This window comes from Gorilla gorilla, chromosome 10 (genome assembly GCF_029281585.2).
Source record: "Gorilla gorilla gorilla isolate KB3781 chromosome 10, NHGRI_mGorGor1-v2.1_pri, whole genome shotgun sequence".
NCBI lineage: Eukaryota > Metazoa > Chordata > Mammalia > Primates > Hominidae > Gorilla > Gorilla gorilla.
This window is the reverse complement of record NC_073234.2, coordinates 24,833,620-24,854,536: the sequence shown is the minus strand read 5'-3', so window position 1 is coordinate 24,854,536 and position 20,917 is coordinate 24,833,620. Positions and strand designations below refer to the sequence as shown.

At 36.0% G+C, this 20,917-nt stretch overlaps 1 protein-coding gene across 1 annotated transcript in view; it reads left to right on the top strand.

The window, feature by feature from the left end:
• Positions 1-5,675: 5,675 nt before the first annotated feature.
• The window catches only part of LOC101142455 (PZP alpha-2-macroglobulin like), a 59,864-nt gene continuing 44,622 nt past the window's right edge, over positions 5,676-20,917 (top strand). The window contains exons 1-11 of the mRNA XM_004052670.4: positions 5,676-5,812; positions 10,122-10,305; positions 11,389-11,548; positions 11,702-11,754; positions 12,727-12,747; positions 13,014-13,182; positions 13,627-13,711; positions 16,842-16,953; positions 17,280-17,394; positions 17,526-17,635; positions 19,736-19,897. Coding sequence (XP_004052718.3) covers positions 5,730-5,812; positions 10,122-10,305; positions 11,389-11,548; positions 11,702-11,754; positions 12,727-12,747; positions 13,014-13,182; positions 13,627-13,711; positions 16,842-16,953; positions 17,280-17,394; positions 17,526-17,635; positions 19,736-19,897 — 1,254 coding nt within the window. The 5' untranslated portion in view covers positions 5,676-5,729. The remainder of the gene's footprint in view (positions 5,813-10,121; positions 10,306-11,388; positions 11,549-11,701; positions 11,755-12,726; positions 12,748-13,013; positions 13,183-13,626; positions 13,712-16,841; positions 16,954-17,279; positions 17,395-17,525; positions 17,636-19,735; positions 19,898-20,917) is intronic.

Here is a 20,917-nt window from a genome sequence, read left to right as displayed (position 1 = left end):
AAACCAAATACCCATATGCAAAAGAAAGATTGGAGTTGGACCCCTAACTCACATTATATACAAAAAATTAACTCAAATCAATTACAAACCCAAATGCAAGAGCTAAAATAATAAAACTCCTAGGAGGAGACATAGGTATAAATCCTTGGGACCTTGGATTAGGCAATAATTTATTAAATATGACATCAGAAGCACAATGAACCAAAAAATGTTTTAAATTGTATTTTATTAAAACTAAAAACTTTTATGTGTCTCAGGACGCTATCAAGCATGAAGAGACAACTCACAGAACAGGAGTAAATATTTGCAAATTATATATCTGATAAAGATCAAAGATCCAAAATATGTAAAGAACTCTTACAATTCAACAATAAAAAGATAAACAATTGAATTAAAAGATGGGCAAAGGAATTGAACAGACATTCCTCTAAAGATGATACATAAATGGTCAGTAAGCACATGAGAATATGCTCAAAATCATTATTCACTAGGAAAATACAAATTAAAACCATAAAGAGATACCTCTTTATATCCACTATGGCTATCATTCTAAAAATTAAATATAGACAGAATAACAAATGTTGCCAAAAATGTGGAGAAAATGGGATGTTCATACACTGCTGGTGGGAATTCAAAATGTTTCAGCCACTGTGAAAAATAGTCTGGCAGTTCTGCAAAAAGTTAAACACTGAGCTACCATATGACCCACAGATTCACTCCTGTATATATTCCAAAAAAAAAATGAAATCATATGCTCATGCAAACACTTGTATACAAATATTTATAGCAGAATTATTCACAATAGCTAATAAATGAGAATAACTCAAATGTCTATCAACTGAGGAATGGATAAACAAAATGTGGTACGTCCATACATTGGAATATTGTTCAATATCGTTCACTCATGTAAAGGAATGAAGTACTATATATATGCTACAACATGGAAGAACTTTGAAAACATCATGCTATGTGAAAGAAGGCACACAACATAGGCCACATATATTATGATTCTATTAATATGAAATGTCCAAATAGGTAAATTCATAAAAAGATAAAGTAGATTAGTGTTTGCAGAGAATGCACGAATTAGTATTTCCACTTGTTGAAAATAGGAAGTGACTACTAACATGTATGTAGTTTCTTTTGGGGGTGATGGAAATGTTCCATAATTTCATAGTGGTAATAATTACATAACACCATGAGCATACTAACAGCCACTGAATTGTACACTGTAATGTAATAAATGTTATGTAATGGGAATTTGTGTCCATTTAAAAATTGTAAAAAATAGCCAACTATGGAAAAAATTTGCTGGTTTTTTTTTTTTCAGATTCAGTGTTATAAATGAAGGAAATAATTTCCTTTCCTGCGAACTTTATTGTACATTCATTCAGATTTTCTCTTTCACTGTCCCATTTCACATTCTGGAAAAATCAGATATTTTAAGACAAAACTACTCTTTTCCTCATTTGGAAAACATTTGTCCTATTATCTTGCATAGACAGTTATGTTTTTTGTCACTACCGTTTCTACCATGGCCTCAACTATACATATTAGTTATAACATTTAATGAAAGAAAATAACTATTTAACATAAAAAAACTAGAAAAGATCATTGGCTACTTTCTTTCTTATACAATGAATCCTAAAATGGCCTTGAAATCTGGTACCAGCTCCTCTATGATGCAGTCTAAGAGCAGTCTTGCCCTCACAGGAACCTAAAGGGAGAAATGCTCATAAGAGGCCTGGTAGGCTGACCTTGGTCCCACTGTGGATCTTAAAACAGCCCTGTAAACTGGCTCCAGGCCCTCTCATCTGTGATTTGAGAGCAGGCCTGCCCACTCAGGGACCCAGTGGGACACATGCCCATTCATGAACCCAGAGGCAGGCCTGAAGACCTAGGTCTCAGCTGTAGGCCCTGAGGCAGCCCTGTTACTTGGTTCCCTTTTCTCTCAGCTGCAATCTGGACCAGCACTGTCTGCCTAGGAACCTACCCAGTGACCCAGTAGGAGCCCTCCTAAGGACCCAGAGGAAGCCACATTCATCCACATATCTGGTAACTAGCCTACAATCTGTGGACTCTAAAGTAGACCCTCATCCCAGTGCCAGACCTACTAACCAAGGTCTAGAAGGCAGTCCAATTTACCCAGGGAACAGACAGAATCTAAGCCTACTAGAGCCCCAGGTAACAGGCCTGCCAACCACAGACCTCACTGTTGACCCAGCAAAACCATGTGACCTGGCTCTACCTCCAGTTGACCACAATTCTGGAAGCAATCTTGTCAATCCTGGGAACCCAACAGGAGGATCCTGAGGATCTTTACCTGTAAAACCAGTCTATAAAGACGGGAAAAGGTGTTTGCTCCTTCAGATGCATAGAAACCAATGCAAAGTTACACAGATAATGATGAACCAGGCAAACATAATACCACAAAAGGAAACTAGTAAAGTTCCAGTAACTAATCTCCACCCCAAATGGAGATCTACAAATTTCCCCCCAAAATTCAAAATAATCGTCTTAAAGATGCTCAGTAAGATGCAAGAAAACACAGATAGACAACTAAATAAAATTAGAAAAACAATGTATGAACAAAATGAGAAGTTTAATAAAGAAATACAAACCATTAAGAAAAAACACACAAAAATTATATAAGAACAGAACTGAATATTTTAATGGAGAGCTTCAACAGCAAACACAGTCACACAAAAGAAAGAATTAGTAACTTGAAGACAGGTCATGTAAATAGTTTAATTAAAGGTGAAAAAAGAAAAAAAAATTAAAGACGAGTGAAGAAAGTATAAGGGACCTATGGAATACCATCAAGCATGCAAATACACATATTATGGGAGTCCTAGAAGGAGAAAAGAGGGAAATGAGCAGAAAGCTTATTTAAAGGAATACTGGAAGAAAAATGTGAAAGCTAGAGTATTGGTGGCAATATGGGGATACGAAAAATCCTCATGCACTACTGGTAGAATTGTGGTGTGATGCAACCATTCTGGAGAGTTATTTGTCACTATTTAGTCACTTAAGTACATGCCTCTCACACAACAATCTCACTCCTGTGTATGTGTCTTGCAAGAGGATTTACCTGTCTCAAAGGGTATATGTAAAAAGATATTTATCAAAGCATTATTTCATCATGGCAGGACAATAGAGACAATCGTGTTTTTATCATTAGGAGAGTGGAAACATTAAACCTCTTGGATGATCACCAAAGAGGGCTATACTGTAATAAAATGCAATTAATAAAATACATACATATAAACATATAAACATGGGAGGATGTTTTAAAACTAGCAATAACTAAAAAGAATAAGAAACAGGCAAGGTCTTTTTCCAATACTCTTTATATAAAATAAAAATACACACTTAGGACTTTCCTTTCCAGTAATGGTATACAAGGTAATTGAGACCAAACTTCCCACTTAAATTAGGAATGGTTGGTTATATATATATTCACTGGAAGTATTGAAAAGCAAAGACTGTGAAGAATTATGAATCCAAAGTTCAGAAGCAACATAGCAACCCAAAGGGGCAATTCTGTGTTTAAGGGCACTTTCCCCTTAGGGTATTTAACAGCTCCAGAATATTTGGCTGAGAGATTTAGAAGCACATTTTAAAGCCTTTAGTAAATAAAATTGCAGCATCTAGAGTCCAAAGCTCATGAAATTGGGGCAAGGAGATGTTCCTGATAGACCCTTTACATATTGTGTTGAGATATCAAACTGAAGGTATAATTCAAATGGTCCATAAACGTATGAAAAGATGTGTAAAGTCATTAATAATGAAAATTAAGGCAAGATACTGCTTCACTCATCAGATTGATAAAAAGTAAAATGCCTAGCAGAGTAAAATGATGGTAAATATATAATAAACTGAAAATATCCACTGTTGCAGATGGGTATTCAAATCCATGTAATACTCTGAAGAGCAATTTACCAATCTGATAGATTTCAAGATGTACATACATATATAGCCTATAACACAATCTCTGCTGTATACCCTAGAGAAACTCTTGCAAATATGCTTAAGTAGACATACCATATTTGTAGCAGTATTATTTGTAATGTTGAAAACTATGAAGAATCCAAAATTCAGCACTAGGGGAATAGAGTAACAGGTTCGGCCACATTCATACAATAGAATGTCGTATAGATGGTCATTAAAATTAATAAATTTTATCCTCATTATCAATGCTAATAAGTCTTAAAACCATAATAGCGATGACAAATTTTACAATATGTGCATACCACTTATATATAAAATACAAAACACAAAATTATGCTATATATTATTTACATAAATATGGATTAAAAACATAAACACATCTTGAAGAATACATATCAACTTCCTAATCCCACAACATTGGAAGGGAAATGAGATTGGAGAGAATTACAAAGGAAACTCCAACCATATTTGTCTTGATTTATTTCTTTTTTTGGGTTGGTGGATCTGGTAAAAACTGGAAAAGCTGCTAGACAAATTTTAAAAGAGCGCTACCATTGCCATCTTTCATTTCTTAAGAAGAAATGACCTTAAACAAACTTGGCAAGTGTTTAATTTTATTAAAGTTGGGTGCATGTAAGCTACGAGTGTTTTTTATCTTGCTCTCTATATTTGTGAGTATATATATATAAAACATTTCATAATTTAAAATAAATTATTTCATTCTATGATAATGTGACAAAAGAAACAAAGATGTGAAATAAAAACTAATAGGAAGGAATCCACTTTCAGCAGTGTGGCCAGGAATTTGCTCTCCAAAGAAGGGATGATTAGGCTGAAATATGGAGAAAGACAAAGAAAGTTGATTTAAAAAGTTTCAAGCAATACAGTATGTAAACAGACACCAATGTCTGCAGTCTAAGGATGGCATTAAATCTGCTGGTGGTTTATATGTGATCATCATTGTACTACAAGTTCTATGAGAGCATGGATACTGAATATCCTGTTCAATATTGTATTTTCATCACCAGAATAGCACTTAGCACACAGTATGGCTCAAAAAAAAAATCTCAGATAAAGTGAATGACATGGTTTAAGGGACTCAAACGTTAGAGTGCTCAGACAGTAACAAGGACAGATAGGAGCAATTAAGAATCTGATCAGGTCAATGCTGTGAAATAGACAAGTGTGATCTTTGATAACTCCTTTCTAAAATCTCTTTGATCTTTTATCTCTTTTATCTTTCATTGATCCTCTACTCTTGAAACCCTTATTTTATATCACTTTCTTCCAGGACCATGTACTCAATCAACTGCTAAAAAAGAAAACCCAAAAACCCTAAAGTCTATAGTTATAACTCACTCAGTCCCAGAAATGAATCTGCAATGCATAAGTTACTATCATGGTAACATGTCCCTGACATTCTTTGTCAGCATCCTTTGTTACCTGCTTGTAAGGATTTTGAAAGAGATGGAGAAAGGTAGGTTGAAGGTTCCTTATCAGGAGGTTTGCTGTCAAAGCTCATTCTAAATGGAATACAAATTTTATCTTCCAGACATGCCTCAGTACCTATCAGAATTTAGCCTTGAGAAAAATGAGGCAACCACTGAGAGTAATGACCCTTTTAGGGAATCTGTGCTCAATTCTGAACTCTATTCAGAGGCCTTGGGGTGGGGCTTGTTTGTACATAGTGGCCACATAAAGCCTGGTAAACTCAGCTGGTCTCCAGGGCGAGGCTGAGGGCAGAGAGTTGGACACAACCCTGAGATTTATCCCTCACAATGTGGAAAGACAGACTTCTTCATTTATGTCTCGTGCTACTTCTTATCCTGCTTTCTGCCAGTGACTCAAACTCTGCAGAACCGTAAGTCTCATTCAAGACCCCTTCCTCCAGAGGGCGTTTCAGTCTCTCCCTTGTGTCTTCGCTTTGCCTTCCTTTGTAAATGCCACCTTTCCACTCATTACAATACCTTCCAAATATAAGAAATTATTCCAGTTAATCCCTTGTTTATCTTTCGTTTATCCTCTATTCTTGAAATCATTTTTTCTACACTGGGCCAATCAGAGTCATAAATACGAGTAGTCACTAGGAAGCATGACTAAATAAAACACTAGATCCCACCTTCACAAAACCGTTCTTTTGGATGGAAGGCACTGAATATAAAGATATTCAAAATGTATAGTGAAGTGCAACTTAACATGTATTGTAGGCCATATATATATATATATACAGAAAGTATAGCTCCTTTATTTTTCAATCATGTATCAAGTCTTCACCAACAGCCCCCAGTGGGGGACCAAAGCGGGGAAAATAATTTTAACCCTATCCAGTTGTAAGTTGGTACAACTCAATAATTGTAAGACTTCTTTTCCACCTCTCCCCAGTTCCTCTCCTCTATAGTGTCTAGAGAACTGTGGTCTCCATTAACTCCTAATAGAGAAAAGTGTCAGAGTCCTTGGTCTCAAAGTTCTCCGTCCTTCTTGGCTACTGTCAGTCTGACTTCTCCTTACTTGCTGGCAGGCACTGTTGAAGTTTAGCCATCTGGTTTCTCTTGTGTGTTCAGGACCCAACAGTCCTCTCTAACTGACTGTCTCACTTCAGCTGTTTCATATCCCATAGAACTGCTACCTTTGCATCCTGCCTCAAATACTATGGCTATTGTTTCAACACAGCCTGTGATGTAGGGTCACCTTGCCCCTTTGCAGTCCAGGCCATTTAAGGTCCCTGGCCTTAACCCAGCTGCCTTTACTTTTCTTCCAGAGAATGGTAAGAACTCTTGGGTCCAATAATAGCACATAGGCACTGAGGTGTCCTGGAGAGGTTAAACTTCTACCTCTCTCTTGCATACCCACACTGCACTTCTAGATGCATATCGTGTCTCCTGTATTCCAGACTGATACAGGGAAGTCTTCAGAGTCCCAAATGGGGAAAGGGATAAGGGGTCCCTCTGCTCTGTGTGTTACCCTTATTCATCTAACTCAAATAGCCTTCTTCAGGCCAAAGTGCAGAAAGCAGAAATAAGGAGTTCAATCCAGTAAGTCTCCTGCTTTCCTCAGGCTTTTTCCTTGCACAGTTTCCTGGCAACCGGTAGGGGTACATTTCTCCCCCACTATCCTTCTACCTCATCTACAGCGGTGGGCACTACTACTTCCAGCTGCTCTCCATCCAGAAAGCATTTGGGAATATGTGGAGGCTATTTTGCTTTCTGAGAGCAGACTGAATGGATAAAGCGAGTAGCGCGTATTGGGTCAGAAACATTAAGCAATTTGTGGTTCTGGATGCAGTCCTACACTACATAGGACCATGCTGCCATTGAAACCATCCTTTTACGTTGTGTCCGCCACTGAACAAAGAACAACAAGCCTCATGCCCTAGTTATCACAAGCAGAAGGGGTGTTTTCTCCCTTTGTAAGGAGAAAACTTAACTTCATCCCTCCAGAATTAACCCTTGATGTGATAAATGAGAGAGATTGCAAAAGAGAACCAATAGCCATTCTCCCCTGCCTTGGGGCAGTAAGCTTCAGAAAGATGAAGGTTTCAGGGGAATAAAATGAAAAAGAGAAAATTAAAAGTTATCACTTTAATATTTGCTACATTTAGTCCCTGCTAAAAAGGCAAATATTTAAAATGCAAACATTCATGACTGAGTAAACATATATTAAAACATTTTAGCAGCTCACTACCAATGAAATCTTGGGCAAGTTTGTCAACCTGGATTTGTTCCGATTTCAATATCTGTTAAAAAAATATTAACTGAACTCATATAAAATAGTTCTTTAGAATATCAAATATACGTGGAATTAATTTTTAATCGTGATATCTTTTAGGCTTATAATTTATAAGAATAAAAATAGTAAATAAATTATAAATATATATATACCTTCTTATTAAGATCAAAGAACTAAAGGAACAATTTTTTGATGGGGAAGTAAAAAATGATACATTTTTATTATTTATTATGCTGTTAAAAGAGCAGTGATCAGGAGATCAGAAGCATCCAGATACCAGAAAAAGATTAAGACATAAGAGACTAGCTGAATGACTATCGGTGAGTTACTTAACTGCCCTCAGCCTCTCTGCTAGAGAACAAAACCTTACCACTCATACAGTAAAATCATCTGAAACTTGGATGATTTAAGAGTGGCCCTGGAGATTCATGGCATATAGTTTTGCCCAGGAACACTTTAAAACACGTACAGCAAGACTGGTGTGCTGGAGCAGACTACGTGGAGGATGAGGGGACCAAATTTGAGTTCCAGATTCCACAACTCAACTATCCTTGGATTCTCTCCTCCTAGTCGCACACCTATTAATTTTGTAAAGCAACAATATTGGGTTTCTTGTGCCAAATTGCCTGTCCAGAAAACAATTTAAAAAGTAAGAGTTTATGTTGGCAATGGAAAGTAAGGGTAGTAAAATAATATAAGAAAATAATAGTTTTTACTTGCAAATTTACTCTATAAATGGCCTAATCCTGCAGATATTGAATCATGAATCATTGAATCGTTAAAGCTTTGAAGAGTTACATTTTAGTCACAATTTACTGATTTTACTGATTTGGCATGGGGGCAGGGATTTTATCCATCTGTTATGGATTCAAGTTTTGGGGACTGATGAGGATCTCATGTTTTAGCTTCCATGAACATGGAGAGTATCATGCATGTACCTTACAGCATTGCTGGGAAGATTAAATGGCTTAATACAGAGACAGCTTAACAATTCTTGTCATGTGGCAGATACTCAAAAACAACAATAACAAAAACACATTCTCTTTCAGCCCATGGGAGTTCAGAGTGTGGAGAGATTATATTGAGTTGGAGGCTTCTGGAAAGTGACAGGAAAATATGGAGTGGAGGGCATTAGAGACAAAGGACACTCATCAATAAAGCTAAGGCAAGAATGTGAGGCTTACACAAAAAATTGCCTGTGCCTCTGAAAAACTGAAAACTTTCAACAATTTAAATAAAAAAGAAAAGACTTTTCAAAATAATATGTACTTTTAGTACTTATATAAACTTTTTTTTTTTTTTTGAAACAGGGTCTCACTCTGTCACTCTGAAAGCACTGGTGCAATCATAGCTCACTGTAGCCTCAACCTCGTGGGCTTAAGTGATCCTTCTTGCCTCAGCCTCCTGAGTAACTGCTACTACAGCCATGCGCCACCTGGCTAAATTTTTTATTTTAATTTTTGTAGAGATGGGGGACCTCACAATGTTGCGCAGGCTGTTCTCAAACTCTTGGCCTCAAGTGACTCTCCTGCCTCAGCCTCCCAAAGTGCCGGGAACTAGGTATAAGCCACTGCTCCCAGCCTGAACCTGTTTTTTTTTTTTTTTAATTGAAAAGATAGCCTATCCACCCATGTGATTCGGAAACAAACATGTTTATAAACATGGACATATTAATATTAAATTATTAATGTTAATTGCCTCAAGAAATTGAGCATAAAGGGAAATGATAATAAAATACAGTGTGTGTTTGTGTAGTGTGTGTGTAGCGGGGAGTTGTGCATGTAAATAATTGACAAAATTTTCAAACTCGTTGATAAAATATTGACTTTGAGCTGTATCTGAGGAGCCTAAGAGAAACAGCAAATACTTTTTTTCAGTGTTGCTGATATTAAGAAAATGATTTTGCAATATACACATGTGTTATTTTGTGTAATGATATATGCTTACTGAAGTTCTTTCAGTTGAATTTCTGTAAATCTAGTCACGGTGTTCATTCCAAAGTCATGTTTATCTAGACAGATTTTAATGTAAGTCCTTTTTACAATGAATAATCACTCCCAACTTTTTATATATGTGTGTGTGTTTGTGTGCATGCACTTTTATGGATATATATTCAAGAATTCAGATTCTTTTTAAAGTTCAAAGTTAAAGTTTAAAGAGCTCAGACTGCTCTCTAAAGCAAGGAATGCCTGTGAAATTGTAACATCTTGGAAAGCAATCTCCAGTGTTGTATGGCTCCAGATTGTGTGGCTGAGGCATGACTGATGAGTAAAAGATAAAATTTTTGTGCTGATCTGTGACAGAACCTCCATTGACTTAGTCCATTGACTTTTAGAATAAAACTGATTGCACCAATTAATACATATTGTTACGAAAACACATTTATGGATGAAAACGCTTACTATCGTCAGTTTTTCTCTAATTTAGACTTCTTCCTTTCCCAGGCAGTATATGGTGCTGGTCCCCTCCCTGCTCCACACTGAGGCCCCTAAGAAGGGCTGTGTCCTTCTGAGCCACCTGAATGAGACAGTGACTGTAAGTGCTTCCTTGGAGTCTGGCAGGGAAAACAGGAGCCTCTTCACTGACCTGGTGGCGGAGAAGGACTTATTCCACTGTGTCTCCTTCACTGTGAGTGCTACGGTGCCAGCTGGCTATCCCTGCTTGATACATTTTATTGAGCTCTATAGTTCATGGTGATGGAGCTCTGGTGTGCAATCCCAAGGTATGACTTTAAGAATGTAGTTAGGACTTCAGGGGCCAGGTGCGGTGGCTCACGCCTGTAATCCCAGCACTTTGGGAAGCCAAGGCGGGCAGATCACGAGGTCAGGAGATCGAGACCATCCTGGGTGACAAGGTGAAACCCCGTCTCTACCAAAAATACAAAAAATTAGCCGGGTGTAGTGGCAGGCGCCCGTAGTCCCAGCTACCTGGGAGGCTGAGGCAGGAGAATGGCGTGAACCCGGGAGGCGAAGCTTGCAGTGAGCCGAGATCGCCCCACTGCACTCCAGCCTGGGCGACAGAGAGACTCCGTCTCAAAAAAAAAAAAAAAAAAAAAAAAGGAATGTAGTTAGGACTTCAGAAAGGACTAAAAATAGTGAGTTTTCAACTATTAAGGAACAAAGCATTTTTTACCAGAGTAAGGAAGAAATACTCTTCTAAATTTCATTCCTAAATAATAATCCTATTGCCCACAAAAATTTCATGACTTAGAGGAGTTTTCTAGTTTTGATTGTAACCGTCTCTTTAAGGATCGGGCTGGACATTTCCTAGAAATAGATCATATGAAAATTTCATGATAAAAACTTTGCATGCAACATAATTTTTTGCACATGCAGGATACCCTAAGCAAACACCTAGTACCTCTTTAAAGTTGCCTAACTTGGGAAACTCAGCTCCTATGCTCTCCCATATTTTTTCAGAGATGTTTCTCTCCATTCCTTCAGAATATATATACTCAGTTAAAAGGCATCTAATTTAATAACTAGAGCTCTAGGTGAATTCCATGGAGATCTGGGTTCTATTGATGGCCACTCTTACTGATACCATTCCTCTATCTCACATTAATATCGTCACTCTTATGTCTGAAGAAATAGTCACACCTTCCTTCTCCTTGGTGAAGCTGAAGGAGAGATAGGAAATAGCAATGACTGAAGAATGCAGAGGGAGAAGACTGCACAGTTCCTCAGTAGTAAAAAATCCTTTGCTTTTTAGCTCCCAAGGATCTCAGCCTCTTCAGAGGTGGCATTCCTTAGCATCCGGATAAAGGGGCTTACGCAAGATTTCAGGAAGAGGAACACAGTTCTGGTACTGAACACCCAAAGTCTGGTCTTTGTCCAGACAGACAAACCCATGTATAAACCAGGACAGACAGGTAAGTAGGGAAATTCCACTGTTTGGGGCAACACTGAGAAGGGCCACCTGAACCGCCAAAGTCTCCATTATCCTAGCCCCGTAGCCTCCTGTCTTATTACCCAAATTACCTGCTTTATCATGTCTGAATCTTATCGGAGAACTACTTTTCCAGTAAGATTCCGTGTTGTCTCCGTGGATGAAAATTTTCGCCCTCGAAATGAACTGGTAAGCATCCACTATCTGTGGTTTGGGTTGTGGGTAGAGTGGGAATACTCACCCAGAGTGAGGTAGAAAGGTACAAGAAAAGCGAGAGGATGAAAGACACTTGTTTTTGAACTTGGCTCCAGCCTCAGCACAGATTTGCAGTCTTATACAAAACAAAAATTGAGGGACAAGAGATGAGGAAGTTCTTTCTCTTATAACAGTATTTAATCAGTCTGGCAATAGCTGCATTTGTTGCTCTGAACACACTGCATTAAGAATATTAAAGAAGCATAAGAAAAAAGGCACTATTCATATTCATACTTTCAAGGAATTTATGATTAAAAAAGCAACAAAGGATTATGCTTTTATGAATATATAGGTATATACAATAGACCATATTATAATTTTATTATATATTCTATACATATAGTATAGAAATATATTATACACAAAGACTTTTTTATGCTAATTGAATTTCCCTTTTTTCAACTTACCTTCAATATTAGTGCAAAGGAACAAAGCTGCTTTTAATAGGTCGAAAATAGACAATGTTGAAATTAGAAGAAATATTCGTGGTTTACTTTCAACCAAATGATTCTGGGAATTCTATTTCTGTTAGGTCTAAATCATAATGACATATAACTCTATTAATATCTATTTCCCAATTTATGAAAGTCAGCAGTATAGTCATATTATTCACTAGGAGAATTTTAGTATCCAAATAATATTAATACTTAAAGATTCGATAATATCATTCACCAATAATAATTTTCAGGGAAATGGCAACACATAATAATAATTATTGAATATATTGTGTATGCTCATCCTAGAACTATTTAATAATTTCCCTGAGATTTTTCCAGTTCTGTTATGTTTCTTGTTGAATTTAGCTACAGACAGTATTCTTCCTCAGTATGTTGCTTGATCACAAGTCTGAAATTGTAGCCTTTGCTGGAATTCTAATCACATCTCTTCTTTCCTTTTATCATATAGATTCCACTGATATACCTTGAGGTAAGTATCAGAAAAAGTATCTCATAAGGAAATTAGTACTTTTAGAGAGTAGGAGGTTCTGATAATACTCCAGACAGATGAACTACTTTAAAAATTTTCAGATCTGAATTCCTCCTACTCCCAGTTGTCAGGTTGATTGTATTTCCTCTTCTTTCTGTATTTGTCTTTCCAGAGGCAATGCTAATTATCACCTTCAAAATCATTTGAGTTGCTCAAGGACTATTGTGACTAAATGATTACTGCCCATGCTTCTTGTTTCCCTTCAGAACCCAAGAAGAAATCGAATTGCACAATGGCAGAGTCTCAAGCTAGAAGCTGGCCTCAATCAGTTGTCCTTTCCCCTCTCATCAGAGCCCATTCAGGGCTCCTACAGGGTGGTGGTACAGACAGAATCAGGTGGAAGGATACAGCACCCCTTCACCGTGGAGGAATTTGGTATGGATTATGGAAGATGAAAAAGGCATAACATTTTGGTTCCTAGAGTGTGAGGTCACTTAGATCCTTTGAATTTCCTGTAGATATGTTGAACTTGCAGTAGAGTCAGACTTACCTGCTTCTAAGACCATTAGGACGGTGTGAACACAGAAGCTCATAAGAGCTTGCTGATTTTCAGTAGCAAATTACGCTTTGCCAAGTATGAAACTTCTTGTTTCAGTGAAACCACCATCATTTGTTAACGTCACTGAGACCCGCTGTGCTCAAGAAGTCAGTTAGATTCTGCATGAATTGTTAAACCTTACCATCTTAAAGTTGATACACTGGAAAGTAAATGTAACATTCAGAGTGTTATTTTGGGAAAAATTATAGACATACTGAAATTATTTGTATTTCCAATAAATGTTTACCAACCTTCTTTATTCCTATTCTCTCTATTAACAGTGCTTCCCAAGTTTGAGGTCAAAGTTCAGGTGCCAAAGATAATCAGTATCATGGATGAAAAAGTGAACATAACAGTCTGTGGAGAGTGAGTTATATTGTTTTTATCTAAAATTTTATATTTTGCCTCAATTTTGAGTGATTATGTAGGTACAAAATTATAAATTTACTTTGCCTCAGCACTTTTGTAATATTACTCCATTGACTTCTCTTTATTTAACGACTATTAAAATTTTCAAATACATAAAAGATAGAAACACACTTAATTATGATTTAACAATAAACATCTTTCTGTATTGTTTCATCATATATTTTACTTTAACATTTTAGGATAAATCACAAAGATCATGATATTTTTCTGTACATGCAGTAGTATGTACCTCTAAAATACAGAGACATTGTCCACTTCCGTGACACCACGATCACTTAACAAAATTGGAAGTAATTTTCCAAAACTAATTCCAAGTTTACAGTCAAGTATCTTCAATTGTCCTAAAAATGGTCTCATAAAGCTGGATGTTCGCACATTGGTTTTGGTTATTATGACTCCTAAGTACCTTTTCTTTTTCCAGACTCTCTACAACGGAAATTTTCAATCACGTGCAAAAGTTAACAGAGAAGTAAAACACAATTTCATGTACCTATCACCTATTTTTAAAATTGTAAAATTTGCCAGGTTCTTTTTGCCCCATTTCCTCCTCTACAGTAGTTTTTTAGCTCTAATATTTTAAAGCAAGCCATAGGAATCAATAAATATCTTAGAGGTTTAAAAGTCTATAACCTCCTTTTTTTAATGACATTTCGCTGAAGATCATCAGTTGGCCTCTAGAAGTCTTGCTTGCAGAATCTGCCTGTTTGTTTTCTCATGGAACATTGAATTAATTATGCCTAATCTTTCCTCTGGGCAATTTTAAGAGGATACATTGAATGTTTTACATTGATCTTTTTGATAGAACAATTGCTCAATAACCAGAAATAGTGCAATGGTAGAACAAATTGTTTAATAACCTAAAATAATCTCTCCCCCAGAAATTTCCACTCCAGGAAATTTCACTTTCTTCTTTTCTTCATATGTATACCATAAATACTAATCCTGTCATTGAGGAAAGAGGATGCGCTGATACGATGGACTAAAAATGTGACAGAGAAGCCTAAATATCACAGGTCACAATTACTGGGCAAAAGCCAATGATTAGGATTTTATAGAAGTGACTTAAACATAATATAAATGATCCAGTGACTGATGTCATGATTATGAAGGGTACTAGACTCAGAATCGGCAGGGATGAGTGTGCCTCCCCTATCAGAACTTACTGTTTTCACTAGGCATTCTGCTGCTTCTCTGTGCCTCCATCTCTTAAGCAGTAGACAGAGGGCATGAACCTTACCTATGAGGTTCCTTTCCACTGTTGCCCTCTGTGATTACAGATACCTCTTACAGTTCCTTTTAACCTGAAGAAGCAAAACTGATAGCCTACAAACAAACAGTCCCAGAGGGAGCACGCAGGGTAAAGGAATATGCCAGCCTAAATATTATATACCGGAAACACCAAAACGCCTAGATCTCTGCCTCATTTCAGCCTCAGAGCAATGGCCAAGGAGTTATGTGTCTAACTTAATAGTGCCGTAGTGCAGATATCTATATGTTGGAGAAGGGCTTCAGAATAAGCTGCTTTGATTCTATCTTTTTATTTGAAGTAATTTCAGAGCCATTTGCAAATAGGAAAGAAAACCAATGTCCAAAACAAAATTATTGTGTATTATTCTGTTACCCATTATCTAATCAGAGAAAGGACTAATATAACGTGCACACACACATAACCCCACTAATTATTTTGTATTTACATGCCTCATGTGTTCCTAGGCTTCTTTTTCTCCCTCTCTCTCCCTTCTCTTCTCTGTGCATGTGTGTCAGTGCACGTGTGCGTGTGTCTGTGCATTTTGTGTTAGATTTGCTTAGTTATTATGTACTTATTTGTATTCAATTCGTCATCTACATTTGCTCACTCCGTATACAGAATAAGCTTTGATATTATTAAAACAAAATAAAGAAGAATGATAGAAAATAAGTAGGTTAAAAGGAAGAAACATTTTTTTAATAGACAGAGTCTCTCACCCAGGCTGGAGTGCAGTGGAGCAATCTTAGCTCACTGTAGCCTCAAACTCCTGGGCTTATGTGAATCTCCTGCCTAAACCTCGTTAAGTAGCTAGGACTACAGGTGCATGTCACCATACTCAGCTAATCTTTTTAAAAAGCTTGTAGAGACTGGGTCCTGCTATGTTACCCATGCTAGTTGGGAACTTTTGGCCTCAAGCAATCCTTCTTCTTGGCTTCCCAAAGTGTTGGGGTTTCAGGCATGAGCCACCGCACCTGGCCAAAGGAAAAACATATATATATATGTTTGCATATATATATGACTGCACTGTACCACCACATTCTCTTTGGGATTAAATATATATAATATATATTTATATAATATATAATATATAAATATATATAATTATATATTATTTATATTTATATATTATATATAATTAACATTTCTGTATTATATATTACATTATAATAATATATTATATATTATATATAATAATTATATATTATATTATATAATAATTATATATTATATTATATAATATATAATATAATATAATATAATATATTATATTATATAATATATAATATAATATATTATATAATATATTATATATTATATAATATAATATATTATATATTATATTTATATATTACATATTATATTATATTATGTTATATATTATATATTACATTATATATTATTAATCAGTACTCTAATAATTAATAATTATTTTAAACATTATATATAATATATTTATATATAATATATTATATTATATATTATATTATTATATATTATTAAGCAGTACTCCAATAATTAATAATTATTTTAATTAAACATTAAAATATAATAATATTATATATTAAATATATAACAATATTTATATAAATATATATATTCAATCCCAAAGAGAATGTGGTGGTACAGTGCAGTCAAGTTTCAAAGGTTTTAATGGCTAATATTTTTGAGGGAGACATTTTCCAGCCAGCTTTCTACTTGGTGGGCACCCAGATGATAAAGATGTGTAGGGAACTCTGAAGAGGGACAGTTCTGTGGAGGAGTGGTAGTGGAAAATGCAAACAGCCATTCTCAATTCCCGATTTATTTCTCATGTGCCAGATACACCTATGGGAAGCCTGTCCCAGGACTTGCAACTGTGAGCCTGTGTAGAAAATTATCTCGTGTTCTTAATTGTGACAAGCAGGAGGTCTGTGAGGAATTCAGTCAACAGGTTAGTAGGTGGTATTCTCTCTCAGTGCTATCACTGTTTACAACCAGTGAGACTCCATTTTACTAACTAGAAAGAGGGCATCAGGACAAGCTTGTCACAAAATATCCCCCACCAAAAAAAGAATTTCTGTTCTTAGTCAACAAGATTCTCATTTGGACGACTAACTTTGGAGGTTACAAAGCAGATATGAGTATTAAGTTCTCGAAGGTCAATTAACATGCTTAATGCAAAAAAAAAGTTTTCTTGTCATTAGAGACAGAATAGTAGATTCAGTGACTATTGATCTCAATCAGTTTGACATTTATTGGTTTTGGTATTTTTCTCAGCTTAACAGCAATGGCTGCATCACCCAACAAGTACACACCAAAATGCTCCAGATTACAAATACGGGCTTTGAAATGAAGCTTAGAGTGGAAGCCAGGATCAGAGAAGAGGGGACAGGTGTGAGTAACGAACGAATATGGGAAATAAAACAATAGTTTACTTTCCATAACAAAATAAAGGTCATTTGTAAGAAAGAAATTTTATGACTAAAGTAACTTCTAAAAGTACTGACTCTTTATATTTTTCAGACCTGGAAGTCACTGCAAACAGGATCAGTGAAATCACAAACATTGTATCCAAACTCAAATTCGTGAAAGTGGATTCACACTTTAGACAAGGAATCCCCTTTTTTGCACAGGTAGGATATATTGTAATGCACAGGTAAGCAAAGTATCCAGTTGCACCTAAGCACAGGACACAATGATGCAGCCCACACTTGGTTAGTATTATCAGTTAATTAATATGACCAAAACCACGAAACCAAGGAGAAATACTTTCCTTTCTAAATATGACTGATGAAACAAACAGACACATACTAAATTATTATGAGAATCAGAGATACTATTTTAATATGTAGCTAATAAAGATACTTAATGTAATGTGACTTAGTTATTATATCAAACCTCTTCTTTCGTGCAGTTTAGAATAAATGATATTTCTATCATGACCCAGGCAGCATCAGAATTTTCAGAGTTTGTAACATTTATGGCTGTCGGTGTTCTTTTTATATCTGTTGTTCTCTTCTGACATAAATAAATAAGTCTTTAATTTTAGGCATAGGTATTAAAATAACATGCATTTCATGGTTATTATTATTATATTTTTATATGTTTAACTTATATATTTTAACAATAATAAAACCAATAAAATATTAATTTTATTCATATTGATAATTAATTGTACCTGTTTTATAATTAGTAAATTGAGACATTTGGCCAGGCATAGTGGCTCATGCTTATAATCCCAGAACTTTGGGAGGCCAAGGGGGGAGGATCGCCTGAGGCCGGGAGTTCTAGATCGGCCCTAGTAACATAGTAAGACTCTGCCTCTGCAAAAAAAAAAAAAAAAAAAAAAAAAATTAGCAGTGGGCTGGTGGCGTGCACCTGTAGTCCCAGCTGCTTGGGAAGCTGAGGTGGGAGGATCCCTCGAGCCCAGAACTTCGATGCTGCTGTGAGTTATAATGGCACCACTGCACTCCAGCCTGGGCAACAGAGACCAGTTGTGAAAGAAAAGAAAAGAAGGAAAGGGGAAGGAAAAGGAAAAGAAGGAAAAAGGGGAAGGGGAAAGGGAAGGGCCAGGGGAAGGGGAAGGGAAAGGAAGGGAAGAAAACATTCTCATGTGGATTTTCTTAGCTGGTTTGTTGCAGGAGATAATAATAACGTTAGTAACTAACATTTATGGAATAATTATCATACACCAAATATCTTCTAACGTATTTTTATTATTTAAAAATTTTTAAAAATTGATACATCATAGTATCAATTTTGGGGAGTACATGTGATTATTTGATACATTCAAATAATTTGTGAAGATCCAATCAGCATAATTGAGATATTCATCACCTTAAATATTTGTCCTTTTTTTGCTAAAAATTCTAATTATTCTCTTCTGGCTATTTTTAAATCACAACAGATTATTGGAAAACTATAGTTGCCCTACTCCTCTAATGTATTTTTAAATAATTATTTAATCTTCAATACTACCATATAAAGGAGGCACAACTATTATCCCTCTTTTAATGAAGGTGGAAAACTGAAGCGCAGAGAAGTTAAGTAACTTTTTTTAGCTAGTAGAGTTCAGAACACAGCCAAGCATTCTAGCCTCCGTCTATGCGAAAAGGGAAAAACAGCCAGTTTAAATTCATTTCTTTTATTCTTATTCCAAGTGCATATTAAGTGGCACGTTGTAGTTATTAAAAATCTCCCTGACTTTGGCCGGGGACGGTGGCTCACGCCTGTAATCCCAGCACTTTCGGAGGCCGAGGCGGGCAGATCACGAGGTCAGGCGATCGAGACCATCCTGGCTAACACGGTGAAACCCCGTCTCTACTAAAAATACAAAAAATTAGCTGGGCGGGGTGGCGGGCGCCTGTAGTCCCAGCTACTTGGGAGGCTGAGGCAGGAGAATGGCGTGAGTCCAGGAGGCAGAGCTTGCAGTGAGCCAAGACCGTGCCACTGCACTCCAGCCTGGGCGACAGAGCGAGACTCCGTCTCAGGAAAAAAAAACAAAAAAACCTCCCTGACTTTACTGGAAATACTACAAAGTTTCATAGATAAGCTATGTAGGACATGAGGATCCAAATGGAAGGAAACATTTTGTCGTAAATATGAAGGTTTGGTGGGGTTTTTTTGAGGGGGAGGTTGTTGTTTTAGTTATAGCAGCAAAAGCATTTGCTCACATGAGTTCAGTCCTCTCTGGGTGTTATTCACATCAACTATCAAGTACTTTTCTTCTTTAGGTGCTTCTGGTGGATGGAAAAGGTGTGCCCATCCCCAATAAACTCATCTTCATGTCTGTGAATGACGCCAATTATTACTCCAATGCAACCACCAATGAGCAGGGTCTTGCACAGTTTTCAATCAATACTACCAATATCTCGGTTAATATACTTTTTGTCCGGGTAAGTATAGAAAGACAAATCTCTGAGGACAAAGGAAATGTTAGGAACAGTGATATATTCAGAAGAAACGCACAGATTGCATTTAAGAGTAAGAAATAAGAAGATATCTAACTTTGAGTTTACAAATTTGAGGATAATAGAATTTCATGAAAAACAATAAAGGCATTAGAAAAGGCACTGCAGAAGTGCCTGATAATTTCACTATCATTATCTGTAACATTTTATATATTATGAAAAAAATCTTATTTGATTTGGGTTTTGAACAATATCAGCTGCTTCAGTAATTCATGTACTTTGTTTTATGTTATTTTTTCCATGTCACTTAGAAATTTTGTAAAGTGATCACACACACACACACTTAATATACATTGTCTAATGACGATGATCAAAAGATTTCTATAGCTAAAAAGTTTTCATGCTTGTTATCTCAAAGAAGTGATAAAAGACTATAATTTATGGATTTCAGTGTCGATAAATAACATATAAATTATTTCTGTTTCTCAGTTTCACGTGTTAACTCAGTTTAAAAAACATGTAATGATGTTTAATGTTTTCTATGTGATAGACACTCGCTCTCCCTAGGATTTAAAAGGTGACTAAATAGTGTCCCCACACTTTAAAAGTTCCTATTTTCATGGAGTTAAAAGATCTGTAAATTATTAGTATGATGTGTTTATGCGCAAAAGGTTTTTTTAAATAGGAACTTTATTATGAGACCAAATAGAAGAGTCCACAAAATATGCCTAATAAATTTAGAAAAAAATAAGTGCACCTTGAAGAAAAGCTAAGGAGCAGTTACCACAAGGGAAATAGAATTGTGCGCAAAACATTATCTGCAGAGCTTAAAGTTTCAGAAATCACATAGGTCTTAAAGGTTGGAAGTCACAATAATGATAAGAGGCATAAATGCTAATTTACTAAGGATTACTATAAACAATTTTGAAGCTCATAAGGTAATAGAATGTTTTATTAATACAAACCCTAATTTTAATTAAGCCAATTCATGAGGTAATTCTAATA